General features: G+C 57.2%; 1 protein-coding gene across 1 annotated transcript; it reads left to right on the top strand.

Annotated features, from left to right (window-relative positions):
- Positions 1 to 202: 202 nt before the first annotated feature.
- On the top strand, positions 203 to 12,900 carry LOC128818242 (protein-arginine deiminase type-3-like). Its single transcript, XM_053997391.1, has 16 exons — positions 203 to 415; positions 3,267 to 3,447; positions 4,549 to 4,621; positions 5,045 to 5,106; positions 5,847 to 5,964; positions 6,983 to 7,108; positions 7,336 to 7,514; positions 7,926 to 8,029; positions 8,108 to 8,219; positions 8,302 to 8,409; positions 8,668 to 8,816; positions 8,930 to 9,074; positions 9,155 to 9,248; positions 9,491 to 9,570; positions 10,055 to 10,183; positions 11,269 to 12,900. The coding sequence occupies exons 1-16, from the start codon at positions 324 to 326 to the stop codon at positions 11,500 to 11,502; spliced, it is 1,986 nt and encodes a 661-aa protein (XP_053853366.1). The 5' UTR covers positions 203 to 323; the 3' UTR covers positions 11,503 to 12,900.
- The last annotated feature ends 3,008 nt before the right edge of the window (positions 12,901 to 15,908 follow it).

Below are 15,908 nucleotides of genomic sequence, written 5' to 3'. Positions count from 1 at the left end.
TTTCACAGAAGGAGAAATCAAACCCGGCCGGGCCCGGCGCTGGCGCGGGCCCAGCGCGGCTCGGGTGTCGCGGTGAATGTTCCACGGCGTGGGCCGGACGGTGACCGCTCCCCCCGCGTCCCTCCGCGCTGACCGGAGCCCGGACCCCCCCGGAGCCCCGAACATCCCGTGGGCGTCCCGGGCCGCTCCGACCGCCCAGCCCGCACACCCAGCCCGGAGGTGGGATTAGGCCGGGCTTTGGCTGATCCCCTCCCAGCAGCCCGGCTTTATAAATCCCCCGCGGCCGCCGGGCGCGGCACCCGAGGGTGCCCGGGGCGGCCGCGATGGCGCAGCAGCGCCGTGTCCAGCTGTCCACGCAGCGCCCCGGCAGCACCGTGTGCGTGCTGGGCACCGAGCTGGCCCTGGACGTGTGCGGGTGAGCGCGGGGCACCAATCCGCTTTCCCCTTGATCCCATTAACCACAGCCCCAAAATAGCGCGCGGTGGGGCGGGGGCGATGCTGCTGCTCCGGGGGCTTTTCCCAGGGGATGCTGTCCCGGGAGGGGGGAGGGGTGGGATTCCCGGTGCCCCTTCCCAGTGTCCATCCCCACTGTCCATCCCAGCTGGCCATCCCCACTGTCCATCCCTGCTGTCCATCCTCACTGTCCATCCCGCTGTCCATCTCTCTTTCCATCCCGCTGTCCATCCCTCTGTCCATCCCTGGTGTCCACCCCACTGTCCATCCTAGTGTCCATCCCTCTCTCCATCTCTCTGTCCATCTCTCTGTCTATCCCTGTGTCCATCTCTCTGTCCATCCCTCTGTCCATCCTTCTGTCCATCTCTTTGGCCATCCCTCTGTCCATCCCTCTGTCCATCCCACTGTCCCTCACAGACGCTCCGAACATCTTCACAGCAGCGGGACTGCAACACTCCCAGCGGGATTTTGCCGGGTTTGGGGTGCCACAGGGCATTTTTGGGGTTTCAGCGCTCCGCCCCACATCCCTGCGGGATGAAACCAGGAATGTTTCCCACTTTCGGGGGCCGGCGGAGAGCGAGCCCCCGGCCCGGCTCCCGGATCTCGCTCCGCAGCAGCTCCGGGGTTTTGCCCCCGCTGCCCCCGGGTTCATCGCCGTCCCCTCCGCTGCCCCGGGCTGGGATTCCCCCGTTCCCCGGGCACGGAGCCGCCTTCCCTTCTCCCGGGCTCGGATCCGCTCCGGGCCCATCGCCCGTGGCCTCCCGAGCGGGGGCGGGGCGGGACGAGCTCCGGCCTGCCCCGCAGCGCTCGGAAATGCCGATTTTGGGGAGATCCGTGCCCAAATCCCTCCCGGGCAGCGCCGGCATCCATCGCACCGCGGCCGCGGCCCGTCCCCGCTGCCCTCGGGAGGTTCGCGGGTTCTATCCCAGGATTTGGGGCGTTTCGGAGCGATGACCGCGGTTCTTTTTGTGGGATTTATTCCCGTTTATTCCCGTTTCCCGTGGCGGGACGGGGCGCGCTTTGCACCCCGAATATCCGCGGATTTGGGGTTTTTGGAGGATTCCTGCCGCGGGGTTGGCGCCGCCGCCTTGCCCGGGCTCGCAGCCTCGGGCGGGATTTGCTTTAATCGCCTTGGGGGATTTGTGGGAATTGCCTCTTCCAGGAGCGGCTGCCCGCACGTTTGGGGGATTTGTGCCTCTCCCCGCAATCGATGCAATTCCAGGCTGCAGGATTTGCTGCCTATCCCGGGAATCAATGCAATTCCAGGCTGCAGGATTTGTGCCTCTCCCCGCAATCGATGCATTCCCAGGTTGCAGGATTTGTGCATATCCCGGGAATCAATGCAATTCCAGGCTGCAGGATTTCTGCCTATCCCGGGAATCGATGCATTCCCAGGTTGCAGGATTTGTGCATATCCCGGGAATCGATGCATTCCCAGGTTGCAGGATTTGCTGCACCTCCAGGGAATCGATGCAATCCCAAGTTGCAGGATTTGCTGCACCTCCAGGGAATCGATGCAATCCCAAGTTGCAGGATTTGTGCATATCCCGGGAATCGATGCAATCCCAAGTTGCAGGACTTGCTGCGGGATTTGTTCCTCTCTGAAGGATTTAGTCCCCATTTCATCTTGCAGCACTTGCTGCAGCTGCATTTTTTAGGATTAATTCAGTTTTTCAGGACCCCTTGCTATTCTGCATTTCAGGGTTTCTTCATATTAAAGATTTTATAACAATTTCGTATCTCAGGGCTTGCTGCAGTTGAATTTTCCAGGATTATTTCCATTTTCCAGGACTTCCTGCAATTCTAAACTGCAGGATTTGTTGCATACTGACAGGTTAAGCCCAATTTCATCTTGCAGGACTTGCTGCAGTTGCATTTTCCAGGATTATTTCCATTTTCCAGGACTTCTCACAATTCCACATTTCAGAGTTTGTTCCACATTGAAGGATTTGTCAGAGTTTCACATCTCAGCACTCGTTGCCTTTGCATTTTCCAGTATTATTTGCAATTTTTAGGATTTGTTGATATTCCGAGTTTCAGGATTTGTTCCATATTGCAGGATCTCCTGCAACTGAATATTGCAGGATTTATTGCAGCTGCATTTCCCAGGATTCGTTGCATTTTGCACCACTGCTGTCATTCTAAATGGCAGGATTTTTTTCCCATTGAAGGATTTATCCCAATTTCATATCTCAACCCTTGTTGAAATCACATTTCCCAGGAATATTTGAATTTTCCATGACTCGTTGATATTCCAAAACCCAGGATTTGTTCCCATTGAAGGTTTTACCCAAATTCACATCCCAGCTCTTGCTGAGGTCACATTTTCTGGGAATATTTGAATTTTCTGGGAATATCTGAATTTTCCACGACTCGTTGATATTCCAAACTCCAGGCTTTGCTCCCTTTTGAAGGTTTTACCCCAATTCCACATCCCAGCCCTTGCTGAAATCACATTTTCCAGGAATATCTGAATTTTCTGGAAATATTTTGAATTTTCCAGGAATATCTGAATTCTCCACAACTTGTTGATATTCCAAACCCCAGGATTTGTTCCCTTTTGAAGGTTTTGCCCCAGTTCCACAGCACAGCCCTTCCTGAGGTCGCATTTTCCAGGAATATCTGAATTTTCCGGGAATATTTAAATTTCCCAGGAATATCTGAATTTTCCACAACTCATTGATATTCCAAACCCCAGGCTTTGTTCCCTTTGGAAGGTTTTACCCCAATTCCACATCCCAGCCCTTGCTGAGGTGGCGTTTTCCGGGAATGTTGGCAGAATTCCCGTTGCCTGACCCCGCTCCCTGTTCCAGCTCGGCCCCGCGCGGCGCCGCCTCCTTCCAGGCCCAGGCCACGCCGGGGGTGAAGCTCTGGGTGCTGCACGAGGCCCAGAGCGTGAAGTTGCCCTCGAGCGTCTGTCGCTGGCCCCTGGCGCCCGGCCCCGAGCTGCTGCTGGCCATGGACCGCCCCAGCAAGGACGTGGGCGACGAGAAGGTGCGCGATGGATCCCGCGGGATCCCGGCGCTCCCGCAGGGTGCCGGGATGGGTGACCGGATTCCTGCTGGATCCTGGGATCCTGCTGGGTGTTGGGATTCCCTCTGGATCCCGGGATTCCTGTTGGGTGTTGGGATTCCTGCTGGATCCCGGGATTCCTGTTGGGTGCTGGGATCCTGTTGGGTGTTGGGATTCCCTCTGGATCCCAGGATTCCTGCTGGGTGTTGGGACTCCTGCTGGATCCCAGGATTCCTGCTGGGTGTTGGGACTCCTGCTGGATCCCAGGATTCCTGCTGGGTGTTGGGATTCTTGCTGGATCCCAGGATTCCTGCTGGGTGTTGGGATTCTTGCTGGATCCCAGGATTCCTGCTGGGTGTTGGGATTCCCTCTGGATCCCGGGATTCCTGCTGGGTGTTGGGATTCTTGCTGGATCCCAGGATTCCTGTTGGGTTTTGGGATTCCTGTTGGGTGCTGGGATCCTGCTGGGTGTTGGGATTCTTGCTGTATCCTGGGATCCTGCTGGGTGTTGGGATTCTTGCTGGATCCCAGGATTCCTGCTGGGTGTTGGGACTCCTGCTGGATCCCGGGATTCCTGTTGGGTGTTGGGATTCCCTCTGGACCCCAGGATCCTGCTGGGTGTTGGGATTCTTGCTGTATCCTGGGATCCTGTTGTGTGTTGGGATTCCCTCTGGATCCTGGGATCCTGCTGGCTGTTGGGATTCCTGCTGGATCCTGGGATTCCCACTGAGTGCTGGGATTCCTTCTGGGTGTTGAGATCTCCTCTGGGTCCTGGGATTCCACTGGATCCTCACTGGGTGCTGGGATGGGTGCCGGGATTCCTACTGGGTCCTGGGATTTTCACGGGGTGTTGGGAGTCCTGGGGATCCCATGATTCCTGCTGGATCTCAGGATTCCCACCGGATCCTGGGATTCCTGTTCGGTGTTGGGATCCCCTGCTGGGATTCCTGCAGGGATCCCCAGTTGTTGGGATCCCCATGGATCCCGGGATTCCCGCTGGGTGCTGGGGTGGGTGCCGGGATTCCCAGCGGATCCTGGGATCCCGCCCGGCTGGCTCGGTGCCAGCCCCGCTCCTCGTTGCAGGTCAGGATCTCCTATTTCCGCGAGGCCGGCGGGGTTCCCGTGGGCCGGGCCCTGCTCTACCTCACCTGCGTGGGTAAGGGGGGACAGCCCCAACCCCCTGAACCCCCATTCCCAACCCCCATTCCCAACCCCCATTCCCAACCCCCATTCCCAAATGCCCCATTCCCAACCCCCATTCCCAACCCCCATTCCCAACCCCCATTCCCAACCCCCATTCCCAAATGCCCCATTCCCAACCCCCATTCCCAACCCCCATTCCCAACCCCCATTCCCGAACCCCCATTCCCAACCCCCATTCCCAACCCCCATTCCCAACCCCCATTCCCAACCCCCATTCCCAACCCCCATTCCTGAACCCCCATTCCCAACCCCCATTCCCAACCCCCATTCCCAACCCCCATTCCTGAACCCCCATTCCCAATCCCCATTCCCAACCCCCATTCCCAACCCCCATTCCCGGGATTTCCCCTTTTCCCATCTCACCCCTGTCCCACAGAGGTGTCGCTGGACGCTGACGTCACCCGCAGCGGGGCCGTGAGCCGGACACTGCTGGACAAGGTATCCAGAGGGGCCGGGAACAACACGGGATTGGGAATTCCTGGATGACCCCCAGGCCCTGATGGGATTGGGGATTCCTGGATGAGCTTCCAGACCCCAATGGGATTGAGAATTCCCGGCTGAGTCCCAGATCCTGATGGGTTTGGGAATTCTTGGACAAGCCCCAGATCCCAATGGGATTGGGAATTCTTGGATGAGCCCCAGATCCCAATGGGATTGGGAATGCCTGGCTGAGTCCCAGACCACAATGGGATTGGGAATTCCCGGATGAACCCCAGATCCCAATGGGATTGGGAATTCCCAGCTGAGTCCCAGATCCTGATGGTATTGGGAATTCCTGGCTGACCCCCAGATCCCGATGGGATTGGGAATTCCTGGATGAGCTTCCAGACCCCAATGGGATTGGGAGTTCCCGGCTGAGTCCCAGATCCCGATGGGATTGGGAATTCCCAGATGAACCCCAGATCCCAATAGGACTGGGAATTCCCAGATAAACCCCGGATCCCAATGGGATTGGGAATTCCCGGCTGAGTCCCAGATCCCGATGGGATTGGGAATTCCCGGCTGAACCCCGGATCCCAATGGGATTGGGAATTCCCAGCTGACCCCCAGATCCCGATGGGATTGGGAATTCCCAGATGAACCCCAGATCCCAATAGGATTGGGAATTCCCGGCTGAGCCCCAGATCCCGATGGGATTGGGAATTCCCGGCTGAGCCCGGCCCGCTCTGTGCCCCCAGGCCAGCTGGACGTGGGGCCCCGAGGGCCACGGGGCCGTGCTGCTCGTCAACTGCGACCGCGACGACCCCGACGCCGAGGGCCTGGACAACGAGGACAGCGCCGTGCGCTCCTACAACGGTCCCGACAGCCCCGAGCCCCCGGCTCCCGCTTTTCCCTCCTTTTCCCACTTTTCCCTCCATTTCCCCTTTCTTCCACAGCCCAGAACACCAAATTTCCCACTTTTCCAGAGTTTTCCTTCCATTTTCCCTCAGTTTCCCCACTTTCCTCTGAATTTTCCATTCCTACCACAGCGTAGAGCCCAAATTCACACTTTCTCCTCAAATTTTCCTTCCTACTGCAGCCCAGAAATCCTGTTTTCCCACTTTTCTCACAATTTCCCCCCTTTTCCCTCAATTTTCCCTTCCTTCCACAGCCCAGAATTTGCAATTTTCCCACTTTTCCCTGAGTTTTCCCTTCCCACCACAGCCCAGAATCCCTGTCCTCCCACTCTTCCTTCAATTCTCCCATTTCACCCTCAACATTCTCATTCTTCCACAGCCCAGAACTTGCAATTTTCCCACTTTCCCCTCAATTTTCTCCCACTTCTCCCTCAGTTTTCCCTTCTCACCCCAGCCCAGAACCCCCAATTTCCCCCTTTTCCCTCAGTTTTCCCCCTTTCCCCTGAGTTTTCCCCCTTTTCCCTCAGTTTTCCTCTTTCTCCTCAGTTTCTCCCTTTTCCCTCAATTTTCCCCTTTTCTCTCAGTTTCCCTCTTCTCCCTCTGTTTTCCCCTTCTCCCCCAATTTTCCCCTTTTCCCCCAATTTTCCACTTTTCCCTCAGTTTCCCCCTTTCCCCCCAATTTTCCCCTTTTCCCTCAGTTTTCCCCATTTCCCTCTAATTTTCCCCTTTTCCCTGGGTTTCCCCCTTTTCCCTCAGTTTCCCTTTCCCCCCCAATTTCTCTCAGTTTCCCCCTTTTCCCTCAGTTTCCCATTTTCCCTGTTTCCCCCTTTTCCCTGGTTTCCCCCTTTTCCCTGGGTTTCCCCCTTTCCCCCCAATTTTCCCCTTTTCCCTGGTTTTCCCCTTTTCCCCCCAGTTCCCCCTTTTCCCGCAGTTTTCCCGGGTTTCCCCCTTTCCCCTGAGCCGTGCCCGTTCCCCAGACCTGCAGGACATGGCGCAGCTGGTGCTGCGGGCGCGCGGCCCCCGCGCCACCTTCGCCGGGCACCGCCTGCTGCTGCACCTGGACTTCGGCGACGCCGACAAGATCAGGGTTTTCTACGGCGGCAGTGAGTGCCCGGATTTGGGGGAACTTGGGGGACTGGGGGGGATTTGGGACCCCCGGCTCACCGGGATCGACCCCAAATCCTTGCGCTGCTTCCCCAGCGCCCCGGGCGGGGTTGAGCCGATCCAGGCGGGGTTTGGTCCCCGCGGGGTTTGGGGCGGCTTTAGGGACAAAGGGGGAACGCTGCGGGAACGGGGCTGGGTTTGGGTTTGAGGTGCCCGTGTCCCGCAGGCGGCGCGGAGCTGGAGAAGTTCAAGCCCGTCCTGGGGGGCTCCAAGCTGGCCTACACCGTGCGGCCCAGCCGGCAGCACCACGACAGCGTCTTCTACGTGGAGGGCCTGGCCTTCCCCGACGTGGCCTTCTCCGGCCTCGTGTCCCTGCACGTCACCCTGCTCGAGAGCCCCGAAAAGGTCGGGCCGGGGGGCACGGGGGGGTGGGACAGCGGGGACAGATCCCAAACTCCATCCCCGCCTTCCCAGGGTGGGTTGGGACAGTGGTGACAGATCCCAGACTCTATCCCTGTCATCCCAGAACCCCCATTTTCCCACTTTTCCCTCCATTTTTTCTCTCCAGGGTGGGCTGGGACAGTGGGGACAGATCCACAACTCCATCTCTGTCATCCCAGAACCTCCATTTTCCCACTTTCCCCTCAATTTTCCATTTCTACCACTGCCCAGAACTCCCATTCTCCCACTTTTCCCTCGATTTTTGTCCCCCAGAGGGGGCTGGCACAGCAGGGACAGATCCCGAACTCCATCCCTGTCGTCCCAAGGGTGTGGGACAATGGGGACAGATCCCAAACTCCATCCCCACCATCCCAGGGCCTCCTGGAGTCTCCAATCTTCACGGACTCCGTGGTGTTCCGCGTGGCTCCCTGGATCATGACGCCCAACACGGCGGCGCCGCTCGAAGTCTTTGTCTGCAGGTGGGTGCTGCTGGGTGCTCCCACCCTCCTCGCTGCCGGATCCGCTCCCAAATCCCGATTTTCCCGTTTTGCCCCCAGCGTGGACGGCAACGAGGAGTTCGTGGCGGCCGTGGGCGCGCTGGCCGAGCGGGCGCAGTGCCCGCTGACCGTGTGCCCGGCGCCGCAGAACCGCCAGGACCGCTGGATCCAGGTGGGAGCAGGGCGCGCCCGGCCCCTCCTCGCCGCAGCAGCGCTTTTGGGGGGGGTCCCAAAATTCTCCATCCCTCCTCCAGGATGAGGTGGAGTTCGGCTACATCCAAGCCCCCCACAAGACACTTCCCGTGGTCTTCGACTCGCCCCGGGACCGTGGCCTGAAGGATTTTCCTGTCAGGAGCATCCTGGTATCCAACCCCTTCCTCCTGCCTTGCCCAGCTTGGCAATCCCCTTAAAACTGGGATAAATCCCTTAAAAAACTGGGATAAATCCCTTTCAAAACTGGGGTAAATCCCCCTAAAACCTGGGATAAATCCCCTTAAACCTGGGATAAATCCCTTTATTTCCTGCATGTTCGGCGTGGGAAGCTCCAGCACAGAGGATTTGGGGGTGCAGTGCCTCGCTGCCGACAGCTGCATTTTTAAAAGCATTTTCTCCCCGCCCAGGGCCCTGATTTTGGCTACGTGGCCCGACAGGCTGCAGAGGGCGCTTCCAGCCTGGATTCCTTCGGGAATTTGGAGGTGAGCCCGCCCGTGACTGTGCAGGGCAAGGAGTACCCCTTGGGGCGCATCCTGATCGGCAGCAGCTTCCCCAGGTGAGCCAGGAGCAGGAAAAACCCCAAAAAAAAAGGATTTCCCGGCCCCGTTTGGGGTGGGCTCCGAGCGGGGTGGGCTCCGAGCGGGCCCCCAACCCCCGGCGCTCCCCCAGGGTGGGCGGCCGCAGGATGGCCAAGGCCGTGCGGGATTTCCTGGTGGCCCAGAAGGTGCAGGCGCCCGTGGAGCTCTTCTCGGACTGGCTCAGCGTCGGGCACGTGGACGAGTTCCTGAGCTTCGTCCCCGCGCCCGACCGGAAGGTAACGGATCCCGGGAGTGGGAAAAAGCGGGATGAGACCCTCAGAGCCCTCCCCGACCTCGTCCTCCTCGTCCCCCGCAGGGATTCCGGCTGCTCCTGGCCAGCCCCAGCGCCTGCTACCAGCTCCTGAAGGAGAAGCAGGAGGAGGGGTTCGGCGAGGCCGCGATGTTCCAGGGTAGGGCAGGACGGGGCTCCGTGGGTTGGTTTCCCCTTTTTCCTGCAAAATGTGATGGGGGAGGTGGATGGACCCTGAAAGCCGGCTGGGAAGTGGCGGTAGAATGGTGCAGAACTGATTAATTAATTAATTAAAAGCTGCAGGGGTTGGATTTCCGGGTTGGGATGGAGCTCCGGGGTCAGAGCTGGAGTCTGATCCCAGCCGAGCTGGGGCAGAATTCCAGCCTGGCTCCCTCTCGGCAGGGCTGGACAGGGTGCCCAAGCCAACCATAAATGAGATCCTGGCTAACGAGGAGCTCCGCAAGTTCAATGAGTACGCCCAGGTGAGGACGGGAGCAGGAGGCTCCGACCCATCGCTCCCTCCTTTTGTCCCCCCATCCCTCTTTCCTCTCCTTCATCCCTCCACCCATCCTCCATCACCACCCTCCTGTCCATCCATCTCCCCATTGCTCTGTCCCTCCTCCGTCCATTCCTCCCTCTGTCCAACCTTCCGTCTATCCATGGATCCATCCATCATCCATCCATCCATCCATCATCCATCCATCCATCCATCCATCCATCCATCCATCCATCCATCCATCATCCATCTGTCCATCTCTCCAGCTGCCTGTCCATCCTCACGTCCATCCCTCTGTCCCTCCATCTCCCCATCCCAATGTCCATCTCTTTGTCCCTCCATCTCTCTATCCCACTCTCCATCTCCTTGTTCCTCCATCCCTTTTCCCCCACTTTGTCCCTCCATTTCTCCATCCTTTTGTCCCTCCATGTCCCCATCCCACTGTCCCTGTGCTGTCCCTCCCTCCCCAGAGCTGCATCAGCTGGAACCGGGACATCCTGAAGCGCTCGCTGGGCCTGGCCGAGCCGGACATCCTGGACATCCCGCAGCTCTTCCAGAACAACGCCGCCTCCGGGGCCGAGGCCTTCTTCCCGGACATGGTAGTGGCACCCCTGACATCCCCAGGCCAGGATCGGGGCCGGGATTGGGGCTGGGATGTCCCCTGATGGGATCGGGGTTGGGACATTCCCTGATGGGATCGGGGTCGGGGCCAGGATGTCCCTGGGGAAGGACTGGGGCTGGGATGTTCTGTGATGGGATTGAGGCCGCAATGTCCCCAGGTTGGCATCGGGGTCGGGGCTGGGATTCCCTGATGGAATTGGGGCTGGAATGTCCCTGGGTCGGGATCCAGGGCTGGGATGCCCCCTGATGGGATTGGGATCAGGGCTGGGTGAGATCAGATCACATCCCTGGGGTGGGACTGGAGCTGGGATGTCCCTAGGGCAGGACTGGGGCTGGTATCGGGGCTGGGATGTCCCCTGATGGGATCGGGGCTGGGATATCCCTGGGCCAAGATATGCCCTGATGGAATGAGGGCCGGGAAGTTCCTTGGGGTGGGACTGGGGCTGGGATGTCCCCTGATGGGATGGGGGCTGGGATACTCCCCGGGCAGGGATGCTCCCTGGAGTGGGATCAGGGTCGGGCTGTCCCTGGGCTGGGATGTCCCCTGATGGGATCAGGGCTGGGTTGTCCCCAGGCCAGGAAGTCCCCTAATGGGATCGGGGCCAGGCTGTCCCTGGGCTGGGATGTCCCCTGATGGGATGAGGGCTGGGATGTCCCCTGATGGGATCAGGGCCGGGATGTCCCTGGGCTGGGCTGTCCCCTGATGGGATCAGGGCCGGGCTGTTCCTGAGCTGGGATGTCCCCTGATGGGATCAGGTCCGGGATGTCCCCTGATGGGATCAGGGCTGGGATGTCTCTGAGCTGGGCTGTCCCCTGATGGGATCAGGGTCGGGCTGTCCCTGGGCTGGGATGTCCCCTGATGGGATCAGGGCTGGGCTGTCCCCTGATGGGATCAGGGCTGGGCTGTCCCCTGATGGGATCAGGGCCGGGATGTCTCTGAACTGGGCTGTCCCCTGATGGGATCAGGTCCGGGATGTCCCCTGATGGGATCAGGGCCGGGATGTCCCTGGGCTGGGCTGTCCCCTGATGGGATGGGGACGTCCCCGGCCGCTCCCTGCTCCAGGTGAACATGCTGGTGCTGGGCCGGCACCTGGGCATCCCCAAGCCCTTCGGGCCCGTGGTGGGCGGGCGCTGCTGCCTGGAGCAGCGCGTGCGGGAGCTGCTGGAGCCGCTGGGCCTCTCCTGCACCTTCATCGACGACTTCTTCTCCTACCACGTCCTGCTGGGCGAGGTCCACTGCGGCACCAACGTGCGCCGCAAGCCCTTGGCCTTCAAGTGGTGGCACGCGGTGCCCTGAGGTGGCCCCGGCCCCTCCGCGTCCCCTCCCGCCCCAATCCCCGCCCTGTCCCTGCCAAGTGCCTTCGGTGGCGGAAATAAATCCGGGCTGCGGCCGCGGGGGCTCTGCGGGGCTCTCCCGGCACCGGGAGAACGCTGGACTGGTTAAACTGGTGGGGAATGGGGGCGGGTGGGGCGCTGGAGCCGCTGTCCCCGTGCCAAAATCCATGTGGGATCAGGGAATTATGGAATCAGGGAAACATGGAATTACGGAATCATGGGATGGTTGGGATGGAGGGACCTTCAAGCTCATCCATTCCCAGGGGCAGGGACAGCTCCCACTGTCCCAGGCTGCTCCAAGCCCCATCCAGCCTGGCCTTGGGCAGCCACAGCTGCTCTGGGAATTCCATCCCAGCCCCTTCCCACCCTCACAGGGAAGGATTTATCCCATATATCCCGATCCAAATTGTCCCTCTTTACTTTGAAGCCGTTCCCTGTGTCCTGTCCCTCCATCCCTTGTCCCCAGTCCCTCTCCAGCTCTCCTGGAGCCCCTTCAGGCCCTGGAAGGGCTCTGAGCTCTCCCTGGAGCCTTCTCCTCTCCAGGTGAACATTCCCAGCTCTCCCAGCCTTTCCTCCCAGCAGAGCTGCTCCATCCTCTGATCCCCCTGGAGCCTCCTCTGGCCTGGCTCCAGCTCCTCCCTGTGCCGGGCCCAGGCTGGGGCACAATCCCCCCTCTCCTGCTCATTCCCATTCCCATCCCCATCCCTGGCTCATTCCCGGTGGGAATCAGCGCCTCCAGCCCAGGAGCTGATCCCATTCCATTTCCATTTCCCATTCCCATCCCACCCCTGGAATCCATCCCTGTTCGAGTGGGATCCAGACGGGGCCGTGTCCGAGCCCTGCTGGAATTCCAGAGGGACAGAATCCACAGCTGTTCCCTTGGAGCGACCCCACACAGGGACAGGAACCCCTGATCCCAGAGCTGTGTCCCTAAAGAATTCCAGAGGGAAAACAGGACAGGAACCCCCAATCCCAGAGCTGTGTCCCCATGGAATTCCAGAGGGAAAACAGGACAGGAACCCCCGATCCCAGAGCTGTGTCCCTAAAGAATTCCAGAGGGAAAACAGGACAGGAACCCCTGATCCCAGAGCTGTGTCCCTAAAGAATTCCAGAGGGAAAACAGGACAGGAACCCCCAATCCCAGAGCTGTGTCCCTAAAGAATTCCAGAGGGAAAACAGGACAGGAATCCCCGATCCCAGAGCTGTGTCCCTGAAGAATTCCAGAGGGAAAACAGGACAGGAACCCCTGATCCCAGAGCTGTGTCCCCATGGAATTCCAGAGGGAAAACAGGACAGGAACCCCCGATCCCAGAGCTGTGTCCCTAAAGAATTCCAGAGGGAAAACAGGACAGGAACCCCCAATCCCAGAGCTGTGTCCCCATGGAATTCCAGAGGGAAAACAGGACAGGAACCCCCGATCCCAGAGTTGTGTCCCTAAAGAATTCCAGAGGGAAAACAGAACAGGAGCGGGAATGCTGTGGGATGGAGTCTGGATTGGGATTTGGGATTTGGGAAAATGCAGCGTCATCTCCAGTGCCCTTTGGGAACAAAACAGGGAAACAGAAAATGGAATAAAAAAATTTAAAAAATGAAAATTTCAAGTCAAAAAGAATTAAAAAAAAAAAAGGGATGGAAATCCTGAGAATTGAAAAATACGGAGTGAAAAAAATAGAAATGAAATGTTACAAATGAAAAAAAAAAAGAGGAAAAATAAGGAAAAAATAGGGAAAAAAATTGAAGTTCAAATTTAAATACCAATGTTAAAAAATGAAGGTAAAATAAAGTAGCAAAGTTAAAATTAGAAAATGAAAAGTAGAATAAAAAGAGAAATAAAAATAAAAATTAGAGGGGAAATATAAATATTAAAGTTGAATTAAAATGGAAAATTAGAGTAAGAAATAGAAATAAATATTAAAATTGAATTAAAATGGAAAATTAGAGTAAGAAGTATCAAAGAAATGTTAAAATTGAATTTAAAAAAATTAAAAGTAGAATTTGAAATTTAAGCAATTAAAATTAGAAATAGAAATGAAAAGATGAATTAAAAGATAGAATTGAAAAAGGAGAAATAGAAAGGAAAAGATGAAGCTCAAAGCTGGATTTGCCAAATTAAAAAGCAGAAATTAAAATGAAGAAATTTTGATGGAATAAAATAGGAAATAAAAAGGAAAAAATGAAGCTCAAGGTTGAATCCATAATGAGAACCAAATAAAAAATTAGGAATTAAGATGAGGAGACTTTGACGAAACAAAAAACAGAATGAAAAATAAAATAAAAATGAGACTTGAAGGTAAGAAAACAACAAAAAAGTAAAAATAAAAATTAAACATTGAAAAATGAAGAAGCAAAGACTTAAAACTGCCAAAAATCCGGGACTGAAAGCGGGAAATGGGAATTTTTTAAACTCCAACCAGTGGAAGGCGAGGGCGGCTCCGAGGGATACAAAAATCCCGGGATCCTCCCCCGGCCCGTCCTGGAGCCCTCCTGAGCTGGGAATTCCTTGGGAATGTGGGAATGGCCCCATGGGAATGCGGGAATGACTCTGTCCCCATCCAGGATCCTTCCCAAACCTGGGAATTCCTCGAGAATGCGGGAATGGCCCCACGGGAATGTGGGAATGATCCTTGGGATTGTGGGAATGGTCCCATGGGAATGCGGGAATGATCCTTGGGATTGCGGGAATGGCCCCATGGGAATGCGGGAATGACTCTGTCCCCATCCAGGATCCTTCCCAAACCTGGGAATTCCTTGGGAATGTGGGAATGGTCCCATGGGAATGCGGGAATGACTCTGTCCCCATCCAGGATCCTTCCCAAACCTGGGAATTCCTTGGGAATGTGGGAATGGTCCCATGGGAATGTGGGAATGGCCCCATGGGAATGCGGGAATGACTCTGTTCCCATCCAGGATCCTTCCCAAACCTGGGAATTCCTCGAGAATGTGGGAATGGCCCCATGGGAATGTGGGAATGATCCTTGGGATTGCGGGAATGGTCCCATGGGAATGCGGGAATGATCCTTGGGATTGCGGGAATGGTCCCATGGGAATGCGGGAATGATCCTTGGGATTGCGGGAATGGTCCCATGGGAATGACCCTCTCCCCATCCAAGATTCTTCCCAAACCTGGGAGTTCCTTGGGAATGTGGGAATGACCCTCTCCCCATCCAGGATCCTTCCCAATTCTTGGGATTGCGGGAATGACCCTTGGAAATGTGGGAATGACCCCATGGGAATGGCACACCTGGATCCTGCCCAAACCTGGGAATTTCTCGGGAATGTGGGAATGGCCCCATGGGAATGACCCTCTCCCCATCCAGGATCCTTCCCAAACCTGGGAACTTGGGATTGCGGGAATAACCCTCGGAAATGTGGGAATGGCCCCATGGGAATGTGGGAATGGCATACCTGGATCCTGCCCAAACCTGGGAATTTCTCGGGAATGTGGGAATGGCCCCATGGAAATGATACCCCTAGATCCTTCCCAAACTCAGGAATTCCCCGGGAATGCCCCATGGGAATGCGGGAATGCCCCATGGGAATGCGGGAATGACCCCATGGGAATGCAGGAATGAACCTCTCCCAACCAAAATCCTTCCCGAACCTGGGAATTCCTTGGGAATGTGGGAATGGCCCCATGGGGATGTGGGAATGGCACCCTTGGATCCTTCCCGAACCTGGGAATTCCTTGGGAATGTGGGAATGACCCTTAGGGATTCAGGAATGGCCCCCCTAAATCCTTCCCAAACTCAGGAATTCCCTGGGAATGCGGGAATGACCCCGCTGGATCCTTCCTGAGCTGGGAAGCCCTCGGGAATGATCCCATGGGGATGTGGGAATGGCACCCTTGGATCTTTCCTGGGAATTCCTCTGGAATGCAGGAACGACCCTCCCGCAGCCTGGGGGGCTCCAAGCGGGGTTTTGCCGACTCCCCACCCCCAAATCCTAAACACTGCTAAAAAAGCGGGATTTGGGATTTTCCCGCCGGCTGGGATCTCCCCTCTCCAAACCCCCTGGAGAACGAGCCCCGATCCCAAGAATTGACCAAAACCCATTCTTTTTACTGCAAACTCCCCGAGCGCCGCCCCGGGGGAGATGGGAAGGAGCAAAAATCCATGGAAAAATCCAGGAGAATCCCTAAAAACGGCCCGAAGGGAGCGGGAATGGCGCGGGGCAGAGCCGGGCTCTGCTCCTGAAGGCACCTCGAGATTCCAGCACAGTGACCTGGCACGGAGGGAACTGGGAACGCGGGAATTCCGGCTGATCCCGGGCCAAACCATCCGCCAGAAGGAAAAAACCCCGAATTCCCGGGAAAAAAATTCCTTTGGGACTCCCCTCGTGATCCCTGAGATGTCCCCGGGGTGGGCGAGG

The sequence above is a fragment of the Vidua macroura genome, chromosome 23 (genome assembly GCF_024509145.1).
Source record: "Vidua macroura isolate BioBank_ID:100142 chromosome 23, ASM2450914v1, whole genome shotgun sequence".
Classification (NCBI taxonomy): domain Eukaryota; kingdom Metazoa; phylum Chordata; class Aves; order Passeriformes; family Viduidae; genus Vidua; species Vidua macroura.
Note: the sequence above shows the minus strand (reverse complement) of the source record. Positions and strands in the feature narration are given on the sequence as shown.

Excerpts from the sequence above, each read along its gene's own strand:
- LOC128818242 (XM_053997391.1), top strand. The coding sequence starts at position 324 with ATGGCGCAGCAGCGCCGTGTCCAGCTGTCCACGCAGCGCCCCGGCAGC. Across the intron at positions 3,448-4,548 it reads AGGACGTGGGCGACGAGAAG|GTCAGGATCTCCTATTTCCG; the intron begins GTGCGCGATGGA and ends TCCTCGTTGCAG. Across the intron at positions 8,817-8,929 it reads ATCGGCAGCAGCTTCCCCAG|GGTGGGCGGCCGCAGGATGG; the intron begins GTGAGCCAGGAG and ends GCGCTCCCCCAG.